We start from the raw sequence: 25,023 nt of genomic DNA on the forward strand, positions 1-25,023 counted from the left end.
ACTTTTATTTCTAGTTAACTCCATATTAATGGTTCAACTGCAAATTTTTGTAGGTCAAGAAAAAAATGACTCTGTGGCAAATAAAACAGGCAGATTTACTACTTTTTATTTGTTGAACATAGTGGTTTAGTAGTTTACATTCAAATTTGCCACTACATTTTTTCAATACTAGAATAATGAGATTCGCAAGGGAAATACAAAAGATAATATATTCATAGAACGTAAAATTAACTAATCACTATCATCAGAGGGCATATATTTAATCCTTTTTCGTTTCGCACGTGACGAATTAGATTTGGCAGATTTCTTCCTCCTTTTCTTTTCTTTTAATTGCAGTTCCAAAATGTCTAATTGTGATAGTTGGCTTTGCTCGGTGACAACGTCTTCATCTTCTCCCACACAGAAGGAATCCTTAAAGAGTTGAAGTAACAGTTCAGATTAGTTTCCAAATTTCTCATTATGTACTTACGTTCACATATTCGTTATCCTCCTGGATTGGATATTGAGAGTAAACGTCAGCTACATTTACAACTGGAAGGTGTTTTTGAAGAGCTTTGTGATATGCGGGACTTCTAAATTAAAATGTTAGGAATTTTGTTATTGGTTCGTTTCCTCATTATGTCTCTATTCTAACCTTATTGACCTCAAGTATACTGCATGCATTTGGGTATCAACATTCAAAGTCTTGTCATTAACAAAGCTTCCGTCGTAAACGTTAGGCCCTGTTTCCTCTTCGTCCTCTGACACAATAACGTTGTCTTCATCCGAAACCACTGCTTCTAGGCACATAAATGCTTTAGCTTGCTAAAAATGTAACAGTAATTTGGCCATTTTTTATATATTTATTAATACAGAGTGAAAAAGGTTTATTAATACAGAGTGATACAGGGTGAAAAGCAGACGATCATAAGAAAAAAAAATCGCCGTATTTGAGCAATCCGAGTAATTTACGTTTTGTAAATGCTTACCTTTTTAGCCTCCTTTACTTCCAGCTTCTTTCTCCCTACATGACGCTTTCCGACAAAACTTCTCACAGCCGGTGAAAGTGGACTTCGTATCAATTTCGCTTTTGAACTCTGTTTAACATCATCGATTGAAAAATCTTCAAGCGAATCATCTGATGAAACATGTTTTTGAATAATTTTACTTGACCCAGGAACATCTTTAAATTTATTTGGAAACGCAATTGAGGTATTTTGGCGAGCTTCCTTCGAAGTCGAAGGAGAGTTCATAATCTTTGGTTTGATAGGCTGCAACAATTTCGAGGAATTTAAGTCCTTTGTGATTGAGGTTTCAAATTTTTTCCGAGAACCTTTTTGTGAAACAATATTCGTGAGAAAACTGTCATCATCAGTGTCATACTGAGTCAGATCTATAATATTCGTGTTCTTAAACTCATCTAAACTTTTTCCACTGCGTGGATTAACAGATTTCACACTTGTGGGTTTCTGTAGAATTTCTACCATCTGAGTTACCGTCACTGACTCATTTAACGAACGTTTCTTACTCTTTTCAGTGGTGTTAAAGGGCAGCTCAGGTTTATGAAAGTCTGACAACCCGAAGAAGGACAGATCACACAATTCGCTGATGTCATGAGGTAACTTAATTGGTGACGGTTTTGTTTGATTGTCCACTTCAACTTCTAATTCAGACTGACCACACGACCTCAACATTTTCTTTGGGATTTCACATAAATCAACTAGATGATTTGGCATTTCCTCTTCTAGTAAAGAGTCACATATCGCAACATCGAGTAGATGGGCATCTGCCGAATATATAATAGTATCTTGTGAACTATTAGAGGACTTATCGCTCGCGAATATATCACGGTACGATTTAAGATTGAAGAATTCTAGCAGAGCAGTTTCGGTGATGTCTTGATTAGTATCGAAATCAAATCTAAAGAAATCCAACAGTTTTTCATTCGTAATCTCTTGAGGTTTTTTATTCCCTCCAAAAGCAGCTTGGTCACCCGATTGACTGTCAAAATTGCTGTGATTAATTTTGTTTAAAACACTTGAATAGCTTTTAGGAGCTTCAAAAAAAGATATACTTGAGCCCGAAGGCTTATCAGCCTCACAACTTTCAATCGGTGTCGAACTGTCTGAATCGACCATGTCTTTATCAAATCCAAAGTAAAAATTACAGTCTATTGTGGCGATTAAGTCCTCAATATTTTCTAAAGTAATTTTATTTACAACGGCATCGCTGGGTATTGAAACGAGAGTTGCAGATTCATTGCTTGTTTTCAGCTGAGGGGGCTCAAGTACGAATTGAGAACAATCGAAATTTTTAGGGCAAATTGTGCACTTGAAAAGATTGGTTGTTATGTCTGCCATTAAATAATTGGACAGCATTTTAAAGAGATCGTTCGATGACCATGATATCGGTAAGACAGTCGTATCATTTTTTTGAATCTGCGAATTTGCTTGAGAAGTAACCTGTGATTGAGTTAAGTCGATAACTGAAAAAAAGAAGCGTGCTGTAAAGAGTGGCTTTAAAAAAAATAGATGTACACAGTAATTAGCTCATTGAAAATAGGAAATGTTACAAACATCTATATAGATACTTACCAGTTTCAGTGACAATATTGTTGCGTTTTCCACTTTTGAACATATTTCTAATATCACTTTGTTTTAGAGATTTTCCTCTAATATCACTTGCTTTGATCGAGCCTTGCGCTCCGCTAGGAATATTAAAACGTTTTGAATCGGCATAACATAAAAGATCAGTTAGATTTTGGCTTCCCACAGAGTGTCCTATTTGGTAAAATTTCTGGAGTGTCCTCATTTTATCAATATGTTTATTAAAAAACAAATTAGGGCTTTCCGACTTAGTTGGCACGCTATCTAAAACAAGCCACCATTGAATTGTAAAAATGAATAAAAAATTTTTACTAATTAATCTGAACTAATTTTTGATGCAACACAATGAAAGAAAATTTCCTTACATAAGAAAAACTTCATTTTGGTCTCAGGAATCCTGTCCTCAAACTTATAATTTTCATAATCTTTGATGCAGGTTATTTTTGGCGAGTCTGATGAGGGCTTTATTAATTTTTTCTAAAAAATTAAATTCTAATACTACAGTAATGAATACTACATACTGTTGCATTAAAGAATGTATGGATCAGTTTGTATACTTCAGGTTAATCCAGGAATGATAACAAAGTTTAATTTTTAATCGAGACAGTGATAAATAAAATTAAAAACTCACAATGATGGTATTTTTTTTCTCCGTCTTGACGGTTATAAACATCTTCACACATCGGGGTTCAATATGTTTAGGGATCAATCTAGGACTGTAGGTATGCAAGGCGTTTTTGAGGTGAACTGAACCGAGTACCTGGGTGGACATGTTATTTTTGTGTATTAGACAGTCCTTCAGCGTTTGCTGTTCTCTGCCTTCTGTGACTAAGACCACTATGCTGCCCGCCCGTTTTCGTCCAGTTCTTCCCATTCTTTGCACCATGCGAATGGGTGATTTGCTTGATATATCGAAACATACTATTAGGTCCACTTCGCCGACATCCAGTCCCTCTTCTCCGATACAGGTGGATAAAAGAGTATTGCATTTTCCTTCTTTAAATGCTTTTACAACCTACGGGAAAATGTTGAGTTAAAAAACATTAAATACTGCAATTGATCAGTGATGCAAGAATGACATATTTGCATTGAAAACAGCACCGCCTACAAAAGAAAAATAATACGTTAAGATGATTAAATTTAAAATGTACTCACTCCTAGCTGCGTCTTTTGCGTAATTCCCGAGCCCTTCCCGAGGAAAATCTTCGGTTGAATGAGTGGTCTTGATTGAAGCAGAAGCATATGAGCTTCCATAACGGATTCTCTGTATTCGAAAAATACTATTACACGTGTATCCTTCTTCTTTTCATCCGAGAAGTGCGCCGTTAGGATTTCTCGTAATTTGTAATGCTTTGGATGGCCGAATTTAATATTGTCTGGTATCTGAAAATTTTAGCATACTGTGAGATATGCATTTCCAATATAGGGCCATATTCGTTGGGCATTGTGGCCGGACAAGAATCTTGTTCAATACACACCTACCTTTGGATATGTTCCATCGGGCAAAACTTCAATATTGGGAATGGGACCTAAATAGTTCCTCACATTTTCTAAAATCGCTCTCAATTGTGTGTTTCCTCTGAGTAATGGTTTTTCAATGTGCTCTGAAAATTTAGAAATTGTTTCATTTTGTGATAAGAAAATGTTTTAATATATCAAAACGTATTATATCTTTAGGATCCTTCTTCGTCTTAAATACCTGAACACTTACCATCAAAAAACGACAAAAAATTTCTCAATCCATGTCTAATCAATAGTTCAAGGGCGTGATACAAGGTGACGCATATATTGAGACATCTCATTATTTCTGAGTAATTTGAAGAACTAAAAAAAGGATGTAAATAAAACCTTTTGAATACCTTCTAAGATAGAGATCCTCTCTTGAGAGACAATGTAAACCGGCAAAAGAAAAATTTCTCCCCTAGTCACAAATGTATTATGCTGCCTGGTTAAAGTTACGAATTTCCCGTGTTCGTGGCAATTTAAATTTTTCTCTTGGGTTTTTATATAAATATTGCCTTTATCTAATAATAATTATTCCAGAAGAACTTACTTGGATCCCCTAGTCTTATTTTGAAAATGTTTCATTAACATAAATATTTTGCCTTTAGTTAAAGATCCGCAATTCCCTTGTAATATATTGTACTTTAGTAGGGTCCTGGCGTAGTATTCAATTATCTGCATAAGAAAATAAATATGTTAACAGAGAAAAAATACCTTTTTTATCCTATATCTAATATACAGGGTGTTATATATATACTATATATATATAATAGTATAATACAATAATTTATCTACAAGCCATTAATAAAATTTCTCATCGAGGGTTGTCTGATTTGGACTCATTTTACCGGAATCGTAGAAAAGTAGATAGAGAAAAGCTGATTCTCCAGCTAAAAATACATAGCCCGCGTATGATTATTTTGGGACGCCCTGTATTGTGATCCTGGAAAATGGTTTGAAGGAATTTAAACTATCCCTACAAGTTACTCCCAAAATACTAACTCGATATCGTCTTACAAAATCTGATGAATTGAATCAGATTCGGAGTTTGAGCAATTTTGTGTTAAAATTGATTTGATGCGTCTCGATTTGCCATCAATTTATCAAAATATATTTACCGTCAAATAAAAGAAATAAATTCGCCTCTAAGTTGTCCTCAAAAATGTGTCATAAGAGTTTCATGCTAAGATTGTCCAAACCTAATTACTTCGAACAAGAATCGGAAAACAGTGAATAAGTATTAGATTATTTACCTTTAAATACTCGTCTCTAACTTCAACAAGTTTATCATCAAGGTGAACCACTAGAGTTTCCAGAGAACGTTGGAAAACATATTTCATTACGTCTAAGCTTTCCTCCGTTCTGAACTCAAGGTGGGATATTAACAAATTCTGTGCGACCTACAAAATGTAACCCAATCTATCTTGATCAATATCAAGTTTATTAAAATGTTAATTAAGTTCTGTGAATGCATAAAATTTAGTCCCTAAAATCGAGGGCAATTAGGAGTCAATTTGATTAAATTATTCCCTCCACGCCATGAAAACTCACTTACTTCTGTAACATCTTTGACACTGCCCCCGGGGGTCGCACTTAGCGCTAGAACCCGAAAGTACTTGTGGTTACTGCTCGTCAATTTGCGGATAACCTGGCAATAGGCGTGATTGCCTCTTGCCTTATGGGCTTCATCAAACACCAAACATTTAATTTTTCCTCCCAATTGTGTCACAGTTTCCAAATCGTTTTGCAAAACATGAGGGGTGACAAAGAACACCCTTTTACTTAGCCACATATTTGAACGCGAGGCTGAAGGTCTTGTACCTGAAACATAATTAAATCTTACATTTAATGAAATTTCCTTTAGAATGGTTGATATGTAATATCTGGTGATCAATGAACCCCTTTTAATTCACCTGTTAACTTAGCTGTGACATTTTCAGGAATTGCCATAATATTGTAGCATGCTTCAATTTGTTGCCTCACTAATGGCCTCGTGGGAGCCATAAATATCACTTTCCCTCCAGGGTACCATCGATAAAAATTGTACATTACAACAGCAGCAATGAAAGTTTTACCCAGACCAGTAGGTAGGCTGACCTAAAAATTATTTCTATCTATATTAAATTAAATATCAGAAAATAAATAACTTTCTAGGGCAAATTCCGATATTTAATTTTCGTTTTATTTTCACAATCTAGTATAGGGTACTTACTTACCAACGTATTTTTGAATAATGCTTCCTGGATAATGTTATATTGATAGTCGCGTATGGGATAGTTCGTTGGATAGAACCATGTTTCTCCTGATTGTAAATCAAATCCTTCAGTTTCTGTATCGGTAGATAATGATCTTAAACGTGGAACAAACATAAAAAAAATCCTATTTTGTTGCCAATTTTAAATTTTTTAAATCGATATTAATGAAATTCGATTTGTATCCTGTGTGGACTTAATGCCATTTAGTAATTCTTTTTACGATAAAGGACTTGTCGAATAATAGAAAATTATATCTGGAAATATCAGTTTTAGTAGTTTGGGTTTATATACAATCTGGTGACCGTATTTTGGGACATGTATTAAATCATACTTTTCACTATTAGACTCTGAATTTCATTAGAAGTCTGAAAAGTAACATTTTTCAATATGTTTATGGGAAACATGCATTTTTCCATTTCCTTGCAGAAAAGAAATATTATCAGTATACCTTACTAATTTACAATTATTTAATCTTAAGGAGGTATAAAGAAAACTATAAGTTTTTTATTATATTGTTTATTCTGTTCTCATATGCAGCACTTGAGTTTTTAATCATGGGACTATGATTACTGCAAAAAAGTTAATAAGAAAAAGATATGCAAAAATACATAGGGTGTTTTATTTAAAAATTTGAAGTATTATACATTTCCTGTAAAGTTGGAAGTGACACACATTTTACTGATAGCTCTGTAAATGATATTTATTCCACACAGGGTACAGACTGATAGTCTGATAATCTATAGAATCAATAAGAAAAACTCTCATTTTTGGGGTCCTTTAATATGCTGTAAACGGCGTTGTCAAATTATTTTTGGCTTAGGAGATTGCATGAAAAATATAAAATTAAAAGAGAGTATCTTGATTGAAGAGCTCTATGTAAAGAAACAATTTCATTACAAATTATTTTATGGAGAAGAAACTATACACCTGTACCAAAAGTTTTATCATTTTTTCATTCTTCAGGGTATCTCTAAAAGGTCTTTTCAACGCTCTACCATAGGTAGCTGAGATCGAAATAAAAAAATTTAACCATATTTGCCTTAGTCCAAAGGTTGATAATAACCAAGCTATAGGGTGGCAGTTTAAGGCAAATGGAAACCCAAAATTCAATTTTTAGTTATAATTATTAAATGGCAGGAGGAAAACAAGGGGGAGGTTTTGAGGATGAGGAATTCATATCTGCAAACAAAATTTATGTAAATCGTAGAGGGCGCTACATACGAATTAGGTACTTGTTCAAGCCCTTCAAGCTTTTTTATTTGTAATGGTAAACCTCTTTTGGGTGAAAAAACGTATTTATGCAGTATTTTTGCTTAAAAAATGTATACTTTCATCAAGTCACTAACTGCAATCATTTTTGAGAGAAATGCTTGTAAAGTAAATGCAAAAAATGCATACCTTTTCCAGACTCAGGTACCAACTATTTTTAGTTCCTAAGAAAGTACTATTATTGTTGTTGCAGTCAAATTGATCTTCCTGAAAGTGGCAGGATATTTTTGTAAGACTTTTCATTTTGTGTTTTTAAATTTAGTACTAAAAGTAAATTTAGATTATATTTACAACTTTAGGACAATGATGAAATAATGCAAAGAATATAATTTAATTTTGTTTGTCGCAATAATCTTTGTATGCATGGAAATAATGGGCATTTTAAACAGTTATTTAAGTAATATAGTAAGTAGCGTTTTTATTTAGCTTCATTATTATTCACTTTTGAACTAAAGCAGATATGGTTAAATCGTTTTATTTTGATCTCAGCTACCTATGATAGAGCGTTGTAAAGACCTTTTAGAGACACCTTGTATGTCGCTATAGACTTGTCAATATTCTCAAACCAATTTAGAAGGACATCACTTATTTTGAGGGTATTTCCATTGTACACTAATAAAGAAAATCTTTATTAACACTAAGAGTCTGTCTGACACATATTGGCATTTAAATTATGTTTCGAAATTCACACACTTTTCAAAATTGCCTTGGCCATATGTAGTATGTATTGGTGTGTCGAGGTTTGAAATTATCGAAAAGGAAAACATATAGATACGTTGAGGTAGTGATATAGTGCATACCTTGTCTTACGGCGCTGTCTGTGAGACAGTGTTTTAGTACTAAGGGCTAACTACACATTAGATTGCTTTAGGCCAGAGCTTACTTACTGTGTTTGTGATTCCATTTTTTGATTCATTAAATTAGTTGAGGACTGACAGGATCTACAGGGGACTTATAATAATAACACTATTTTAATAACATAAATGTTTTTTTAAATTAGTTAGTTAGAATAAATTATAAACTAATAAGCTAAAACATCAAATAAACAAACAAAAACATTAAATTCAAATTTTTTGCGTCAATTTTTGACAGTTTAAAGTTAATTAAAAATTAGGGTTAGGAAACCTTAATGCAGCCCTAAAATATACAGGCCTTGAAGAAGCAACAGCGCATTCTGTTTACGGCCCTACTGCAGATGTTATGTGCCTCATCCTTCTGATCACACGATTTATTTGTACCACAGTTTGATTGTCTCAAAAAATCTCGGGTAGAGTTCGAATTTTTAATTAATTAATTAATTAATTAAGAATATCTCACTATTCCCATTTAACTAACCGGTGTGGGTGAGGTAAAACGATGATGTAGTGGTATTCTTCGTCTTTCACGCTCTACATTACGAAGCCCAGGTTCGGGGAATAACCGATTCCATTTCTGCATGTTGCCCGAATGCGACGATAGATGGCCCATAGTCGATGCGCCACTCTTAAGTACGTAAGTTCATATTTTTTAACATTTATTTTTCTCCTCCTATTTCAGTAAATTAACAGTGTTTAGCCGGGTCACGCTGATAGATTAACATATAACCATGACAACCACGCCACAATGCGTGTGTGTTATATGTGCTGCTTTCATTATTACAGATGTATATTTTAAATGTTTTAAATTTCAACTCAAATAGCATTCATACGCATAAATTAAAAAGAACAGATATTTGTTGTCAAATATTAATTTCAGGTGGAAATTTGACCGTGTGTTCGATCGCTTTATTTATAGGGTGGTCGCTTCTGAAACTCAACCACAAAGATTTCGGTAATCATAGAACGTACGAGGTCAATTTAGATCTAAAAAGTGTGCCGTTTTAAAATGAAAAAAATCCTATAACTGTCGATGGTATTCGAAAATTGAAAAAAAAAACAAAAATTGTGAAACAAGTTTTTTTTTCATCAGTTTATTTGGTCAAGTAATTCAAAATCAGTGACATTTGATTATTGCAACTTTTCCTCTTGTACAACGTGGCGATGTCATATTTGACATTCGACGTTTCGATTTTCGACAACCATCATCAACTTTGTTTTTTTTTATAGGCGCTATCTAGGATTTTCATATTTTTGCATTTAGTTTTTTTTAAATTACGATGGTGTGTCACATGTTAGGATTTCGTTTTGCGATTTTGTGGAAATACCAAAAATCCCGTTGTTGTAAAACGGTGATCGAGTGCGATTTTTTACATTTTGATCTTGGCAATATATACTATCAAGTCAAATGTTAAGAATCTCTTAAAAGCTGTAGGAACTGAAAATATCGAATTTGTGGAATTTGTAAATTTTATGGTAATGATGCTTCCCGCTATGGTATCGTAAATTTTACGACGCTCAGAGTTCTATGTCTAATTTCATAAACTCCCAGTTGCTATTTCGAGTTGAGCGTCTCATTATCTTCAGTGCTGTGTCGCAATTATGTTTGGCTGTGTGCGTAAACATCCGTTAATGGATTTTGTTTTAGTCGTTTTTTAGAGTGGTAATCATAAATTTTACTAATGTATGAGTTCGAATAGAACTTTTACAGGCAGACATATTGTATCCCATTTTTTCATGCGTTAAAGATTATATTTTAAATATTGTGACGTCACGCTATAAAAATGTACGGCAGCCGATTAAAGCAGCATACGCACTGAAGCGGCTGAGTTCTGAAGATACCGCGCAAGCTCTTTTGCCTTGGTCGATTCCTAGCAAAGGGGCTAGGCTTATGTCTAATTTCAAAAGCCAGTCATGCGCGTGGTTCTATAGGGGCGTGCTTAAACTGCACTATGTCACCAGAAGTCACGTATTCTATACTATAAATATAAAACAATTGAAATCTGTCATAGCTACAACACTTATTTATGAAGGATTGTACAACTTTTGTTGAACTTTCCTAGCATATTTTGGCACAACTGAGAGCTTACTGTGCTATTCTTCGTTCTTGTGCTGGAGGGAAAAAAAATTATGGCACGCATGATTAGTAGTCCGTCGAATTTTTCACCTCTTATTTACAATGTGGCTACCCTGTATTTACGTAGTAAAGTCTAAAAGCTTTCGTTCTAATATACTTTTAAAGTTGGTAGAATAAAAAAAAGTATAATCTATTATCTCAATGCATTTTTCAGAACTATTAATTAACACCTCTAAGCCTTTAAAGAAATAATCAGAAGTTTTGGTGTTAAAATGTTCTAAAACTGCTGACTTAACTTTTTCATCATTGGAAAATTTCCGACCAGGCAGATCAGATTTGAATTTTAAGAAAAGAAAATAATCACTGGGGGCCAGGTCAGGACTGTAAGGTGGATGGTTCAGTTCTTGGAGCCGCATTTTGGCATTGCAATTTTTGCAACCGCAGTCGTGTATATGTAAAATTTAATCAGCACTTGGACCTCAAGAATTTTTAACTAAATAATTACTTCCTTGATTTGGCTTATTTTCACCAGTTAGGTAGGTAAGGGACTATAGTATATAAATAAAGTTTTGTTACTTCCTAGAAAAAACCAAAAATGTATGAGGACGGAAACTTTTGGACCTTACAACTAAAACTTAAAACGGAAAAGTTTATGGAATTCGAGTGCAAGGAACGACGCCCCAGAGCGGATTGGGTTGGAACTGAATTTTAGCTGCGTGCAAGAACAAAAATTGGAACGTGTAGTGTGCGTGCATATCAATTAAGAAAACGCACATTTTCGCTGTTATTAGAGAACAAGCCATTTGGTTAATTGTCTTCGGGTCTTGAAAATGTAAAAAAATAAAAAAATCTACATATTGCGTAACGCAAAGGTTGGTAGGAAAATGTCGCAGAGGAGTTCGGCCGAGTCCGGGAATGACCGAATGGAGGTGTTTAGGTTTTCAGTTTTCTGCAGTTTCAGCGGCTGCTTTCAGTATGGAGACTCTCGGCTCCGGTATGATACGGAACTTTTGACTTTCCGTCCCGGAATCACCTGTTACACTGTGTAACGTGTTTTGATCACGGTACAATGCAAACTAACGTCCACATTGATACGAAGAATTTAGGACCTTCTCCTGAGCGTCGTATTAAGGGTTCCGGCCAATCTAAACGTCCATTGGAAGTAAGTTTTTGCTAATAAAATACTTTTAAATTGATTTATTTAAATTTAAGTAACAGGACATCTTACCCCTTGTATTACGTGCCGACCATTTTAAAATATATTTTATAGGTCTGAGGCGGATTGTTCACGCTTTTTTAAAATTTTTGGGATTAGCGCCTCACGCACCACTAGGGGTTGCTCTTGTGCGGTGAACTTACACACTTTTCTAAATTAAAACTAACTGAGAATAAACTTCACTTTTCACCAATGGCTCGGATGAACACCGCTTTTAACGTTTCGGTGATGAGTTTGTCACCGTCTTCAGAAACTAAGAAAAAAGGAAATAAAAACGAAAATAAATGGTAACCTGAAATGCATGGAAAAGGAATGAAACGTAAACTGTATGAAACACTCTGAAAAAAAAAACTGTCATACCACGGCGATTAAAAGGAATTTCGGAGTGTTTCACACATTTTACGTTTCATTCCTCTTCCATACATTTCAGTTTATCGTTTACTTTCGTTTTTTTTATTCTTTTACTTTTAGTTCCTGAAGACGGTGATAAATTTGTCACCGAAATGTTAACAAGGGTCTCCGCGTGATCTTTTATAACAGTAAAGGATGAATGCTATTCTCCGTTAGTTTTAACCGAGAATAATGTGCAATTTCACCCCTCCACCAACCCCTATTTGTATGCGAAGCGTTACTCCCAACCAGAATTCAAAAAAATTGTAACGGTTTTGTACGGGACGTGCAATACTTACTTTAACCAGCACTAAGTTGGTGTTTATTAAGAACCATTGAAAAAAGTTAACATTGAAGAAGGAAAAAAATTTTCTTTACCACGACCGATGCTCAAGTCGAACTCCTGGCCCACGTACTAAAAACTATCGGTAAACATTTCCACAACATACCCTGAATACACTTAATTTTGGAAGTTCTGTGACGACCCATGTGCGGCAGTGGCCCCCCCCTGGTATAAACTCTCCTGCCGATGGTGTGTCGCCATGGGTGTGGAAAAGGTTAAATAATATACAGGGCTCACCATTGGAATTTCTGAATACGTAGGAGGCAAAGGCCAGTTAAAATGTTGCAAAATTGCGCAAACTTATTCATACATATTTCAATAAAAATATTCAACTGAAATTTAAAGGCGGTTTGCACATTCGCATGGAGACCCTCTAGTTGTTTGAAAAGTTAATTGCTTAAAATTACTCATCAGTTAAGGTGCCTACAGTGTGATTTTGTTACTATTTAAATTTCTCAGCTTAATGCAGAGGGTCAGAAAAATATACCGACAAACTTTAAGGGCTGGTGGGAGACAATAATACAAACTTTTTTCTTAAATATATATGCCCCCAAAAGAGCCGTTTGATCAAAAAAAGGCAATATGGTTTTGGTTATTATAATCACTTTTTATTCGCGTCGGACGTTGTTTCAGTGATAAATCAACGATGTCTTACAATAATTGTTCAAAATGTTAACCACTTGCGCCAATATAAACATCGCACTGTCGGTTCACTGACTCGCGGACTCTGTGGAATATTCCGGGAATAGCTTCTAGATGTGTGCACCTGGCCATTATTCTTGCTAAGAGATCTTCCTCATTATGAATAGGCATTTCATAGACCAGAGATCTGAGAACCATAAAAGAAAAAAATCCAGGGTGTTGAGATCAGGAGAACGCGCGGGCCAGGTTACAAGACCTTCTCTCTCAATTTATCGGTGCGTATTGGTAAGTTCTTCAAATAAGAAATTAGCGTATTGTTTTCGAACATCTGTTTATTAAAAAAAAAAGTTTTTGTTGATGTCCACCACCACCTCTTAAAATACGCCGATATATTTTTGGGATACCCTGTATAATCCACAATAATATAACACTTTGCCGATAGCAACACAAAACTATTTAACAGGATCCATTGATATCCGCCTAGAACCAAAGTTGAGGTCTGTGGTGAACCAAACCCGTATCTAATTTGGTTACTTGAAAGGGATTGATCAGATAGTGGGGATCAAGTGAACCGACATAATTCTAAGAGCTAAAGCTCGATTAAACTAAAGTGACAAATGATTACCATCTCGTGAAACCAGAGTAGCCCCTTTTTAATACTATCAAGCCTATAGCCTGTAGGGAAGTTTTATACTTATTATATAACTTGTGGTTATCTTAAATACTAAGTTTAATTTTATGTTTAATATTCGGGAAAAGTTTGATCTCTTTCACAAGCACAATGAGATTCTATAAAAAAGGAGTTTGGATGAGTCTCGGTGGAAATCTACTGAGTTTTTTCTTTCGTTAGTACAATTTATTCACCCTTTATGTGAAGATAACTCTTGTGCATAATATGCGAGTATTTTTCTGTTTGCCTATGTTCTGAAAAAATGCAAAGTTCTCAATTATCGATATCGAATTTTATAAGGTTTTCGATCAAATGTGTTTTTGAAATTGATTCGAAAACTAATAAGTGAAATCAAAATTACGTTACATTAAAACTTGTAAAAATTGCATAAGACAGAAGATTCTAGGCGAATGTTCTTCTTAAAGTTTCGGAATTTTAATTCAGATACCAATTGTACCGGGTCTGTAGGTGGAATGATGGTCGTTAGGAATAATTTCCCAGAAACTATAAATGGTAGAAGTTCAAAAAATGTGAGTTCTATTCGAATCTAAGGACATTAGACGGATTTTACTGCTTTTTTTAACTTAATATTATAAATTGTAAAAAATTATAGTGTGTCCAGGATAAGGATGTGCAGCGTGGGGATCTTGTAAACGGTAATAAATACAGATTTAGTTAAATTGGAGAAAATTGCGCATTCAAGGCAGTCATTTCAGGATGTAAACAGATCTATAAAATTATTTTTGGGTTTTCAGTTATTTAGAAAAAAACGAAATTAGAAAAAAAAATTCCGAGTTTTGACAAGAGATACATGAAAACAAAAATCAATTTTGACTGCAATTTTTTATAAGCTTCAACATGACAGTCTTAGTATCACTATATGACATTATTTGTCAAGAATTAAAATAATTTTTTTTTTAAATCCGGCCCTGCTAAGGTTTTTTTGCCATTTTTAAGATTACTTTTTAGCATAAATTCATTAATCTATCACACTTACTAATTATCGCAATGCCTTGTTTCTTACTTGCTTCATTAAATTTTAAATCTGTTGAAAATTGGCACACCAATTTTTTCTAAATACCAACTTGTGTATGTATCTAGAGTGGGTTAAAAAGTTAGGGTCAAATATTTGGAACACTTTAATTGTGTCATATTAAAAAAGCATCTCATGTGGTTGCTAAAACGAAACTTTGTTGCCAGTGTGGGAAGTCTTTTTACCGCACGCTCGTAAGGAAATGCTATTTTCTGAATTACTGCTATGTACTAGATAACGAGCGATTTCCTCAATTTACAACACTCATTTCTAATAGATTGGCTTGAATATTTAAGCAGTTATTGAGAGTTTCCGTGTACATTTGGCTTTAATATAAAGCAGGGTTGAGACATGCATGGTCGTTTCGCGATGTCCAATATGTGCCGTGCTAGAACGTAATCTGCTGCGACCCAGAATGCAATGCTATGCCCCAGCAGATTACGTTCTGTGCCGCTCATGTGCACGTTTGTGTTAAGAAATTTTAACGTGTTGTGTTCTTCATTGGAATTGTTATTTTTTCCTGTATGAAGCTATACAAGGTATCCGGAAATAATGTTGAAATATTTTTGGAGGCGATTCTATATTCTAGAGAGAGATTGGAGATGATTAGAGTAATAGAAAAAGTTCTTACAAACATACCCCAAAAATTGCTTCTTAGAGGGGCTAGAACCCTTTAAAGGAGGAACTCTGAAGATGGTTTTCTCGCAATATTTTCGAAACGGGTTTCGCTAAAATTAAGAAATTCGGAATACTGTAATAAGTTGGAATGGGGAAACTTTTCTTGTGTTAATAATTGAACGGGGCAAGTTTGCGTTTTGCTTGCTGTCTCACCCCAGACACACGGGGGGCACAGTTGGTTGGCAGTGCCGAGGAGAATTGTATCTCTTTTGTGTAGATTTGATTTTTGTTCGAAGGACCACAGCTTCTTTGGCGCTGAACCGATGCAGAACAAACATACTTGATAACAACACTTATATTTATTTAACTAAATGTCCAACACCACTGCACAAGGGACAAAGGTTATAATAAGTATAAAATTAGGGTAAACTAGAGAACCACAAGCGACCACCGATTATCAAGAACTTTTGACGATCGGGAGTTTTTTGGAACAAGGCAAATGTTATGTGTGAATTGAGAGCAGTATTGGGATCCTACTAAGGTTGTAGGAGTATAAAGAGAGAATTGGAGAGGTGTTGAAGAGGCGTTGCATGTTGTGTGAGAGACTATATGAGACCGACTGAAAAAACTCAATTTTCCCATCGAATGTGAACCTCATCTTATCCATATATATTTTTAACTCCTCATAGTCATACCAATTAGTGTGAATTATTAGTGCAGGGGAATAAGGATTGCTTATCAATACGGTGCCACGAAGGTGTGAGAAAAATGATGGATGAAAAGAGTTATGAGCGTGGGAAGAGTGTGGAATGTGTATGCATTTGGATAATGTAAACACTGCCCTTAAGAGTGATTAAGAAGGGTTTACGTTGACAAAGAAAGAAATTTATTACTGGGTGAAGATGTTGGGTATTTTCCCAACAATAGTTGCAGATTTTAGTTAGAGGAGTAACATACAAGGGGTCTCCTAGGTAAATGTTGACCTATTTTTTTTGTTTGTGATATTTCTTAGCTTTTGAAATCAAACTACTGAATCTCAAATATTTTTAGGTATAAAAGGTAATTTTATTTAATCTCGTAATAGGTTAAACTGTTTTCCAAAAAAAGGGGTTTTTATGAACCAATGCATAATGAAATCTATGAAGAAAAGGATTAGAGGATGCATTGAGATTAACTGAGGCCATTTCCAACACTTGTTATGAATAAGTGATAAATCCTTAATAATATTAGTCTTGTTATTGCTGGGCAATAAAAAAATGTTTCTATTACAACACAAGGGGTCTTACAATGTTTATTAAGATGCATTTCGATCTCCATGCAATCGTGCATCGGTTCATAAAAACTCATTTGTCTGGAAAACGGTCTATCCTAACAAGAGAACCTTTTTTACTTAAAAATATTTGAGATTCTGTAATTTGATTTCAAAAATTAAGAAATGTCACAAACAAAAAAGTTAGGGCAACATTTACGTAGGAGACCCCCTATACGTGACGCCCCTGACTAAAACCTACAATTATTAACACAAAAAAAGTTTTCCTATTCCAATTTATAAGAATACATCGAATTTCATAATTTTAGCCCAAACCGTTTCGAAAATATTGCGAAAAAAACGTCTTCAGAGTATCTCCTTTAAGGAGTTCTACCTCCTAGGAAGTAATTTTTGGGCCATGTTTATAAGAACTTTTTTTTTAAATTTTAATCTGTAGAATCACCTCCCAAAACATTTCAATGTTATTTTCAGACACCCTGTATACATCAATGCAACTGTGCTTGGTGTGTTATTGGACTAGGAGGGTCGAAATGGAATTGTCCTGAGGATGCAGCAATAAATCTGCGTTGGAAATTCGTTGGATGTTGCGAGCAGTGGAAAGTGACTTTGTCTTTTTATTGATCCAATTCACAAAAGTCTCTATTGCTACAAACCATTTGATGGACCTTTGCACGACTGGAAGGGGAATCTTCTTGCAATATAACCACTCAGGCATGTTTAGGAACGTTCCTTTGATATTTAATTAAATCATTTCAGGTCCGAAACCAAAATTTTGTAATTATATTTATTCACGAAAAACTAAAAGGAAGAATAATTCTGTCCAGTTCTAAGAAAAATTCTACACCTAATTAAAGTTGAGTATACAAACTTCATAAAGCTGGAATTATCGACGCAATTTTTAATCATCTTGGTAGTTTACAAAACGAGTTCATATTTTTTATTGATCAGCTTAAGCTATCATTTGAGAAGACTTAGAAACGAACATTACAAAAACTTTACTTTAGAACCCTTAAGCACTTACGGAATTTTATTATTAATGCACATTGCAGGCTTTATTTTGAATTTTAACAAAAGCGCTGAAGATTTCCCTTCGGATTCAATTTAATCTCACTTTAACTCTTTTTAGCGTTAATTATTAACTGCTGGAATATTAGTGGACACTTTTTGCGTTGTTCTTTTTTCTTTTGACTACAGGACGGTAAAAATTCGTGGTATTAGGTCGTGTAGTATGAAATGAGTAGAATTGAATTGAAACTTTTCATCATCATTTTTTTTTTCATATGAAATGTTTTTATTGTCAATCGAAATATGCACCACCATTATCAATACACTTCTGCCATTTAACGGGAAGTTGATTGATTCCCCTGCTGTAAAAGCCTGCAGGCCGGGAGTCGATAAACTCTTGGAAGGCAGCTTTGACAGCCTCGTCGGAGTTGAATGTTTTCCCTACCAAGAAGTTATCCAAATTTTGAAAGAAGTGGTAATCAGTGAGTGCTAAGTCGGGTGAATATGGTGGATGACGAAGAGTTTTCAATTCCAACTCCTGTAGCTTGGCCAAGGTGACTTGTGCGGTGTGTGGCCGAGCGTTGTCGTGCAACAATAGCGGTGCGCTTCGATTGACTAATCTTGGCTGCTTAACCGTCAGTTGCCTCATCATTTCGGTCAGTGTCGGCAGTAGACATCAGCCGTAATCGATTCACCAGGTTTCATGAAGCTGTGATGGATGACACCTGTGTTGGACCACCAAACGGACACCATAAGCTTCTTTTGATGAAGATTTTTTTTCGCACAATGTTTTGGTGGTTCATCTTGATCCAACCACTGCGATGAACGTCTGGTATTGTCATATAGGATCCATTTCTCATCACAAGTAACAATCCGATTCAAAAATGGATCGTTATTATACCGGCACAACAAAGAACAAGCTTCGAGACGTCGTTCTTTCTGCATGTCGCTCAACTCATGCGGTACCCACTTGTCCAACTTTTTCACCTTACCAATTTCAGCCAAATGAGTCAATATTGTTTTTTTGGTTACACTGAATATTAACGATAATTCGCTTCCACCACGGCTTTCGGATAATCGTTATCCACTTGAGTTTCAGGTCGTCCACGTGGTTCATTTGTTAGGTCAAAATTGCCAGAACGAAATTTCATGAACCAACGAGATACTGTTTGCTGTGAAATGACTTCAGTACCAAACACATCATTAATATTGCGAGCCGTCTGAGCTGTTGTGGTTCCACAGTGGAACTCATATTTCATTAACACACGAATTTCACTATTTTGCATGGCTGCACAAAAATTTTTATAAAAATAAAAGTTTTCAATAATTTTTAACACTTTAAACTCTGATCGAAAGAGGAAGAATGTGCCTTTTCCACATAAAAAAGTCAAGTCCAAATATAGATTTAGAGTGAAGTTATTCGCAGTTGAATGTGGCATTTCGAGAATCTACTCATTTCATACTACACGACCTAATATAAAGTAGAGCTTTTTCTGCAACCAGCAAAATGTCGCGAATTTAATACTTTAGTGATAGTCCCTAAAGCTGCATGTATTTTTATTGTTGTCATTTTCTCACGTTGTCCATGGTAACGGGCGCAAAGCAGAGGTAATAGTGCGAAGTCCCTATTTCCCCCACTCTTATTTTGAAAATAAGGGAAGTTTTTAAATTTTAATTTTTATACCAAAATACCATCAGTTTTAGAAAAAATACTGTTTTCAGCACGCGTGTGTTTAGAGAAATGGACTAATTTTTCACTCATTTACCTCTAGTGGAAAACTAATTATTTTGCGCACTTGGTGCAGATATAACTACAGCACTATGACACACACATGATGAACTACCTACCATAAGCTGTCTCTACGTGGTTGTGATCCCAGATTAATGAGTAATGTGTCGATCGTTATGTTAAGCGGCAAAAGGGCAGACTGAAGACTAATGGCAGGGACGTATCACTTCATAAAACATCATTGATATCTGTAGGAATCTCATGTATCAGACAACGCAATCAACGTTAGAATGCCAGTTATGGATGCTGATTAGTGGGAGTGATTTTAACACCCAATTTATTAGCAGAACCAATCATGTACTTTGCAAAGTAACTTTAGAGATGAAACTCTCATACGAGTAATTGAAGTAAAACACGTGACCTGCTTATTTTGCGAGCTGATCGCGGTGTTGCCAATGTGTTGTTTTGTGTTGTTTTTGTCATGACTCAACTTTCCCTGTTTTTAGTGTTAAAATGAATCTACTGAGCTCACCCAACAGTCAAAAAGCGTCGGGTGGGACACTTGTTTCACTTCAATGATTATTGTTCCTATGTCCTATTTCAGCTCACTACTTCCATTCTACTTGAAATCCATTGAGGTAAAAAGTGCGTTCGTTGGAAAGGCATATTGGATATATTGGAGATTTATTAGTCTCTAAGTTTTATAAATGTTACATTAGAGCTGACAATAAGATGAGGGGCAGGCTGACAGAGCCATCTTAAGATAAGGCACTGTCGAGCGAGGTCACTAATACCACGACACTCCTAAGTGGTCATGTGTGCAAATTAGTTAGATAACATTAAACAGAGAACAGCAGGTACTTTTCCCACGGTTCTTAAGGACTCGCCAGAACTGGGAAAGTTAAGACAACAGAGGCAAAGAACAGGCAGTTAATAGATAGATGGACAGAGGACCGGTCGTAGGGTAGTGAATTCACTAGTCTGTCTTTCCATTCTTTTTAATATCGATAAACACCTTTGATTAAAAATGGAAAACGTGCCTAATGTTATCCCAACAAATATAAAAAAATTTGGTCGTTTACCGAGCAGTTAGTCATGTCTTTCGCAAATTGCAAACGATGGTCAGGATCGTCTTCATTTAGTTCTTGAACCAAGTGAAGTTTACACGGGTGGTCTTTGTAGGCCTTTGAAATGCGTTAACAACTTGTGTTAGAAACTCAAAGCTTACGAACACTCAAATTAAGATCTGTTTTCACATGATCAAGAACTGTAATTTCGATAGCCTGATTTCTAATGGGGTTTAGGCATTAGTGCTTTTTATTTCCCATTGATCCTGTTCCACAAAACTATTAAGCCAAACTGGCGACGTAAACATCGGAGGTGTGTTTATTTGGGTGGCGTCGATTAAAAATTTTTGCCGTTATCCCTGCACTATTATTATTTTTAAAACTTCATTTCAGTATTCTCGTCTTGAATAAATCACTTTTGAAATTAATAATTGCTAAACGCATTCACTCTTCGTTACGAATAAAGGATATCCATTTGTAAATTTGTTGTCAGTACATTTTTTTAAATTTAATTAAAACATCTTTTTGCAAAATATTTGTAAACAATTATCACATTGAAAATAATTAAGATTTTTGGAATTTTTCAACCAATTTGAATTACTGCTAAATAAACCTGAAAACATTTGATACGGTGAAAATGGGAGGGTTTTACACATAACCACCTCAAAGCTGATTACAATTTACCCATCCTGTACCCATTTTAGATTTTGTGGATTATATTGGTTTATTATTTAGCAGGTGATCTAAAATTGAAAAAAATGACGTGCTGACAATCAGAATTAAAAACCCTTTAAAAATAGGTTGTCACGTAACCTACAAGGTTTCTGTGAACATAGTGCTACAAATTCAACTCCGTATTTTAGGTCTCAAAACATGAAAAAAATTCATATGAACATATATCGAAAGGCGCTTCATTTTCGATATACAGGGTGTGAAAGTTAGTTCCTGAATGTGGCTTTTTACTAATATTTTGGAGACATTTTGAAATAAATTAATAGAATTTAGTACTTTATTATAACTTTTTGTGCTCTTTCTGAGTATATGTATATAAAGAAATTGCCACATATTTCCAGGGGCGGGTAATAGAGGCATTTAAACAAGATCTCAACTTTTTTGTATTTAACTTTATTGATGATTTTATAGGAAAAAAATAAAATTTGATTTTTACATAAAAAAGATATTCTTGTTGACGGTCGAAATTTCCAACTGTTTTCGAGAAAATTGAGATTTACCAAATCGGTCAATATACAATATTTTATTAAATAAACATTAGAATTAAAACTTTTTTATTCATTTTCTTTAACAAAAATTGTAATTAAACACTGTTCTGGTGATGAGAAAAAATTCCCAAACTTTATTTATAAATGATACTATGACGATAATATCAAGAATATTTTTTTGCTTTATTTTAAGGCCAATAAGATTTTAGATGTGATGTTTATTTAATAACATATAGTATTCACCGATTTGTTAAATCTCAATTTTCTCAAAAAGTAGTGGAGATTTCAATTTTCAACAAGAGTACATTTTTTATGTAAAAATTTTAAAGTTTAATATTTTTCTTATAAAATCGTCAATAAAGTTAAATACAAAAAAGTTTAGGTGTTTTTTAAGTATTGTACTATCCCCCTGTATTATCCTTACATGGAAAATTCTTCATAGAGACTCAAAAAGAGCCCAAAAAGTTATGATAAAGAACAAAATTTCATTCATTTATATCGAAACGTTTCGAAAATATTAATAAAAAACCATCCTCAGAAACCAACCTTTTACACCCTGTATATCGAAAATGAAGTATTTTTCGATATACCGGGCGTATTTTTAAAAACTTGTCATCCCCCAAATTTCTAGAGGTGCAAACTAAAGTTAAAAATGCTGAGACACGTCGATTTTAGAATGGAGGAGGAAGACGAAGAATGAAAAAAGTTCTCATCCCCGATTGACAATATCGCAGGGGTGACTATCCCTTTGTATTTTTAAATAGGGAACATGGGTCAAATGATACATCATTTTTAAGGTCTTCAAATTCGTTAAACAACCGTGCCAAAATGTTGATATTTTTATTTAAATTTGTTCATAATTTTTAATTATTCAAGAGATGTTCGAAATACAATTCGTTATTCTTCTTACAATAATACAAATGATTTTCAAACTCTCATTGCACTTCATCAAACATATGTTGTGGAATGTTACGACAGGTTTCTACAATTCTTCGATGTAATAGTTGAAGATCCTATACAGGATTCGTATAAACCACACATTTAAGGCATTCTCAAAGGAAGAAGACGAGAGATGTAAGGTCGGGAAATTTAGTTGGCCACTCGATAGTATCTCTTCTGCCAATCCATCTTCCAGAAAAGTTATTGTTAAGAAACTGTCGAACGGGTAAAACATAATGTGGAGGTGCATCATCCTGATGAAAATATAATAAATCCTCATCTAACATTGAGTATCCATTCCCGTCCAACTGATTCTCCAAAGTATTGTTGATTAAGGAATTGATTAAATGGAAGTATTGTTGTCCGTTCAAATTGCTATCAATGAATATTGGTCCGATAATTGAATTTCCAAGAATTCCTGCCCAAATATTAAGTTTTTGTACTTATTGAGTATGTCCTTCCAGAAACTGATGGTGATTTGTATCATTCCAAAAACGACAGTTATGTCGGTTAACTTCCCCATTCAAAAAAAAGAACCCACATCACTGAAGCAAATATTCTTGATTAGATTTGGACTTTCATCCATACGTTGGCTCGTTTCTTTACAAAATTGGATTCTCCTATCAGGATCGTCTTGTGTAAACTGCCGGTGAATTTGAAGCTTATAAAGATGAAACTTGTGCATTTTCAACACCTTAGGAACTGAGCGGTTAGATAACCCAGTTAATGAAGGAATCTTTTGTAAAGAGCTGGTACGTTCTGCTGCAAACAGTCCTATCATTTTAATTTGAGTGTCATCGTTCAAAATTCGATTATTTGTTCAATTCACACTGATCCAGCGTTTATGAATTTGTTAACCAAATTCTTAACATACTAGTGATTTTAATCTTTACCAGAATTATTCTGATTGAAAGTCCTAGCCGTTGCTCTGACACACTGGTGTTGCGCTCCACAAAAACATTTTTTTTCAATGCTTTCTTACAAAGAATAAACCATTTTTACACTAACAATAACTGTCCAGCTTTGATTATTTCTCAATAACGCTATTCTATTAGAATTGATACCGTTTCCACTAATAAAATACCTACATACTGCGATAAATAATAATAAAAAAGTTATGAAAAAATTCTCTCCTATGTTGGTACAGAGCGGTCTTTCTTATTTGTTCTTTTTTCGATAATTTCACGGACTGACTTATTTTTTCAACTAAATTTAAATGAAAATATCAATATCTTGGCACGGTTGTTTAGAGAATTGGAAGACCTTTAAAATGATGTGCGACTTGACCCATGCTCTCTATTAAAAAAAAAAACGAAGAGGTTGCCACCCCTGCGATATTTTTGATCGGGGGTGAAAACTTTTTTCATTCTTCTTCTTCCTCTTCCATTCTAAGGGCGACGTGTCTCAGCATTTTTAACTTTAGTTTACAGTTTTAAAATTCGGGAGGGTGACAATTTTTAAAAATACACCCGGTATATTTATATAACGTTTTTGTCATATTTTGGGGTCTAGAATATGTGGTTGAATTTATAGTACCATGTTCGGAGACACCTTGTATAGTGCCATTTGAGATTCTAAAGTTGAATGCACCCCCGCGGAAAGGGTTGTTTTGGAGAATCTGTATTTAACGCTAAAATGTGCCTCCTTGGAAAACAAAACCGATGTCGCGGTAATTGCTAATATTTCGATCGTAGTTCAAAATGAGGCTGGTGCAAAGTTTTCAATGGAACACACGGTATGTCCGGTGCTAGAACCCTTCAAAGATATTTAATATCAAAATAAATCATACATAAAAGATGCAAATTGAACCTAACTGGCAAATTGGGTCCGTATATTGATAAAGTATATGGACCTGACCAAACTTTAGTTTCCGGCCCTGAAGAAGAGCACGGAAATGTTTAAATTCGTTTTACTATACTCGAGATACGCTTTCTGAAAGAACACATATTTGCAGTTTTCTCTGGCCTTTGCCTCAAATAAATCCTAGTTAATAACATTATTACGAAATTTTCATTCGAGAATATCTCCATGTTATGCCCTTGAGAATAGCCGCTGGTAGTACGGCCATTCAATAGGTCATCCTGGATATTTTCTCATAGCATTATTCTTTAACGCTATAAGTATTTGAGGTCGGAATACTCCGCCCACTATTTCATTTCAACTTTTGGCAAGCCTTCATTTAGCACGGAAACATGACCTTTCGGTATGTCCATTGACCCTTCCGTGGTTGCTGTGACATTATAACTTTGTCAATCAATTAATGAACTGCTCGAAATAAACACTTCCTTTGATAAGATCGAGTATAAAATATTCATCTCTCGAGTTCTCTGTCGCATTT

General features: G+C 34.6%; 2 protein-coding genes across 2 annotated transcripts in view; one reads left to right on the top strand and one right to left on the bottom strand.

Moving 5' to 3' along the window:
• Positions 1-102: 102 nt before the first annotated feature.
• Positions 103-8,632, bottom strand: Fancm (FA complementation group M). The gene is made up of 16 exons (XM_066402398.1): positions 8,500-8,632; positions 6,305-6,437; positions 6,002-6,185; positions 5,644-5,909; positions 5,342-5,488; positions 4,639-4,763; positions 4,297-4,409; positions 4,068-4,189; positions 3,741-3,968; positions 3,217-3,600; positions 2,951-3,062; positions 2,574-2,849; positions 969-2,464; positions 635-804; positions 470-572; positions 103-411 (listed from the first exon to the last, which is right to left on the bottom strand). The coding sequence occupies exons 1-16, from the start codon at positions 8,526-8,528 to the stop codon at positions 232-234; spliced, it is 4,068 nt and encodes a 1,355-aa protein (XP_066258495.1). The 5' UTR covers positions 8,529-8,632; the 3' UTR covers positions 103-231.
• Positions 8,633-11,527: 2,895 nt separating this feature from the next.
• Positions 11,528-25,023, top strand: part of LOC136416998 (inactive dipeptidyl peptidase 10) — a 101,300-nt gene continuing 87,804 nt past the window's right edge. The window contains exon 1 of the mRNA XM_066402471.1: positions 11,528-11,705. Within this exon, the coding sequence (XP_066258568.1) occupies positions 11,613-11,705 (93 nt within the window). The 5' untranslated portion in view covers positions 11,528-11,612. The remainder of the gene's footprint in view (positions 11,706-25,023) is intronic.

The sequence above is a fragment of the Euwallacea similis genome, chromosome 26, assembly GCF_039881205.1.
Source record: "Euwallacea similis isolate ESF13 chromosome 26, ESF131.1, whole genome shotgun sequence".
NCBI classification, from domain to species: domain Eukaryota; kingdom Metazoa; phylum Arthropoda; class Insecta; order Coleoptera; family Curculionidae; genus Euwallacea; species Euwallacea similis.

Excerpts from the sequence above, each read along its gene's own strand:
- Fancm (XM_066402398.1), bottom strand. The coding sequence starts at position 8,528 with ATGAATCAAAAAATGGAATCACAAACACA. Across the intron at positions 6,438-8,499 it reads AAAATGGAATCACAAACACA|ATCATTATCTACCGATACAG; the intron begins GTAAGTAAGCTC and ends TCCACGTTTAAG. Across the intron at positions 412-469 it reads AGGATAACGAATATGTGAAC|GATTCCTTCTGTGTGGGAGA; the intron begins GTAAGTACATAA and ends CAACTCTTTAAG.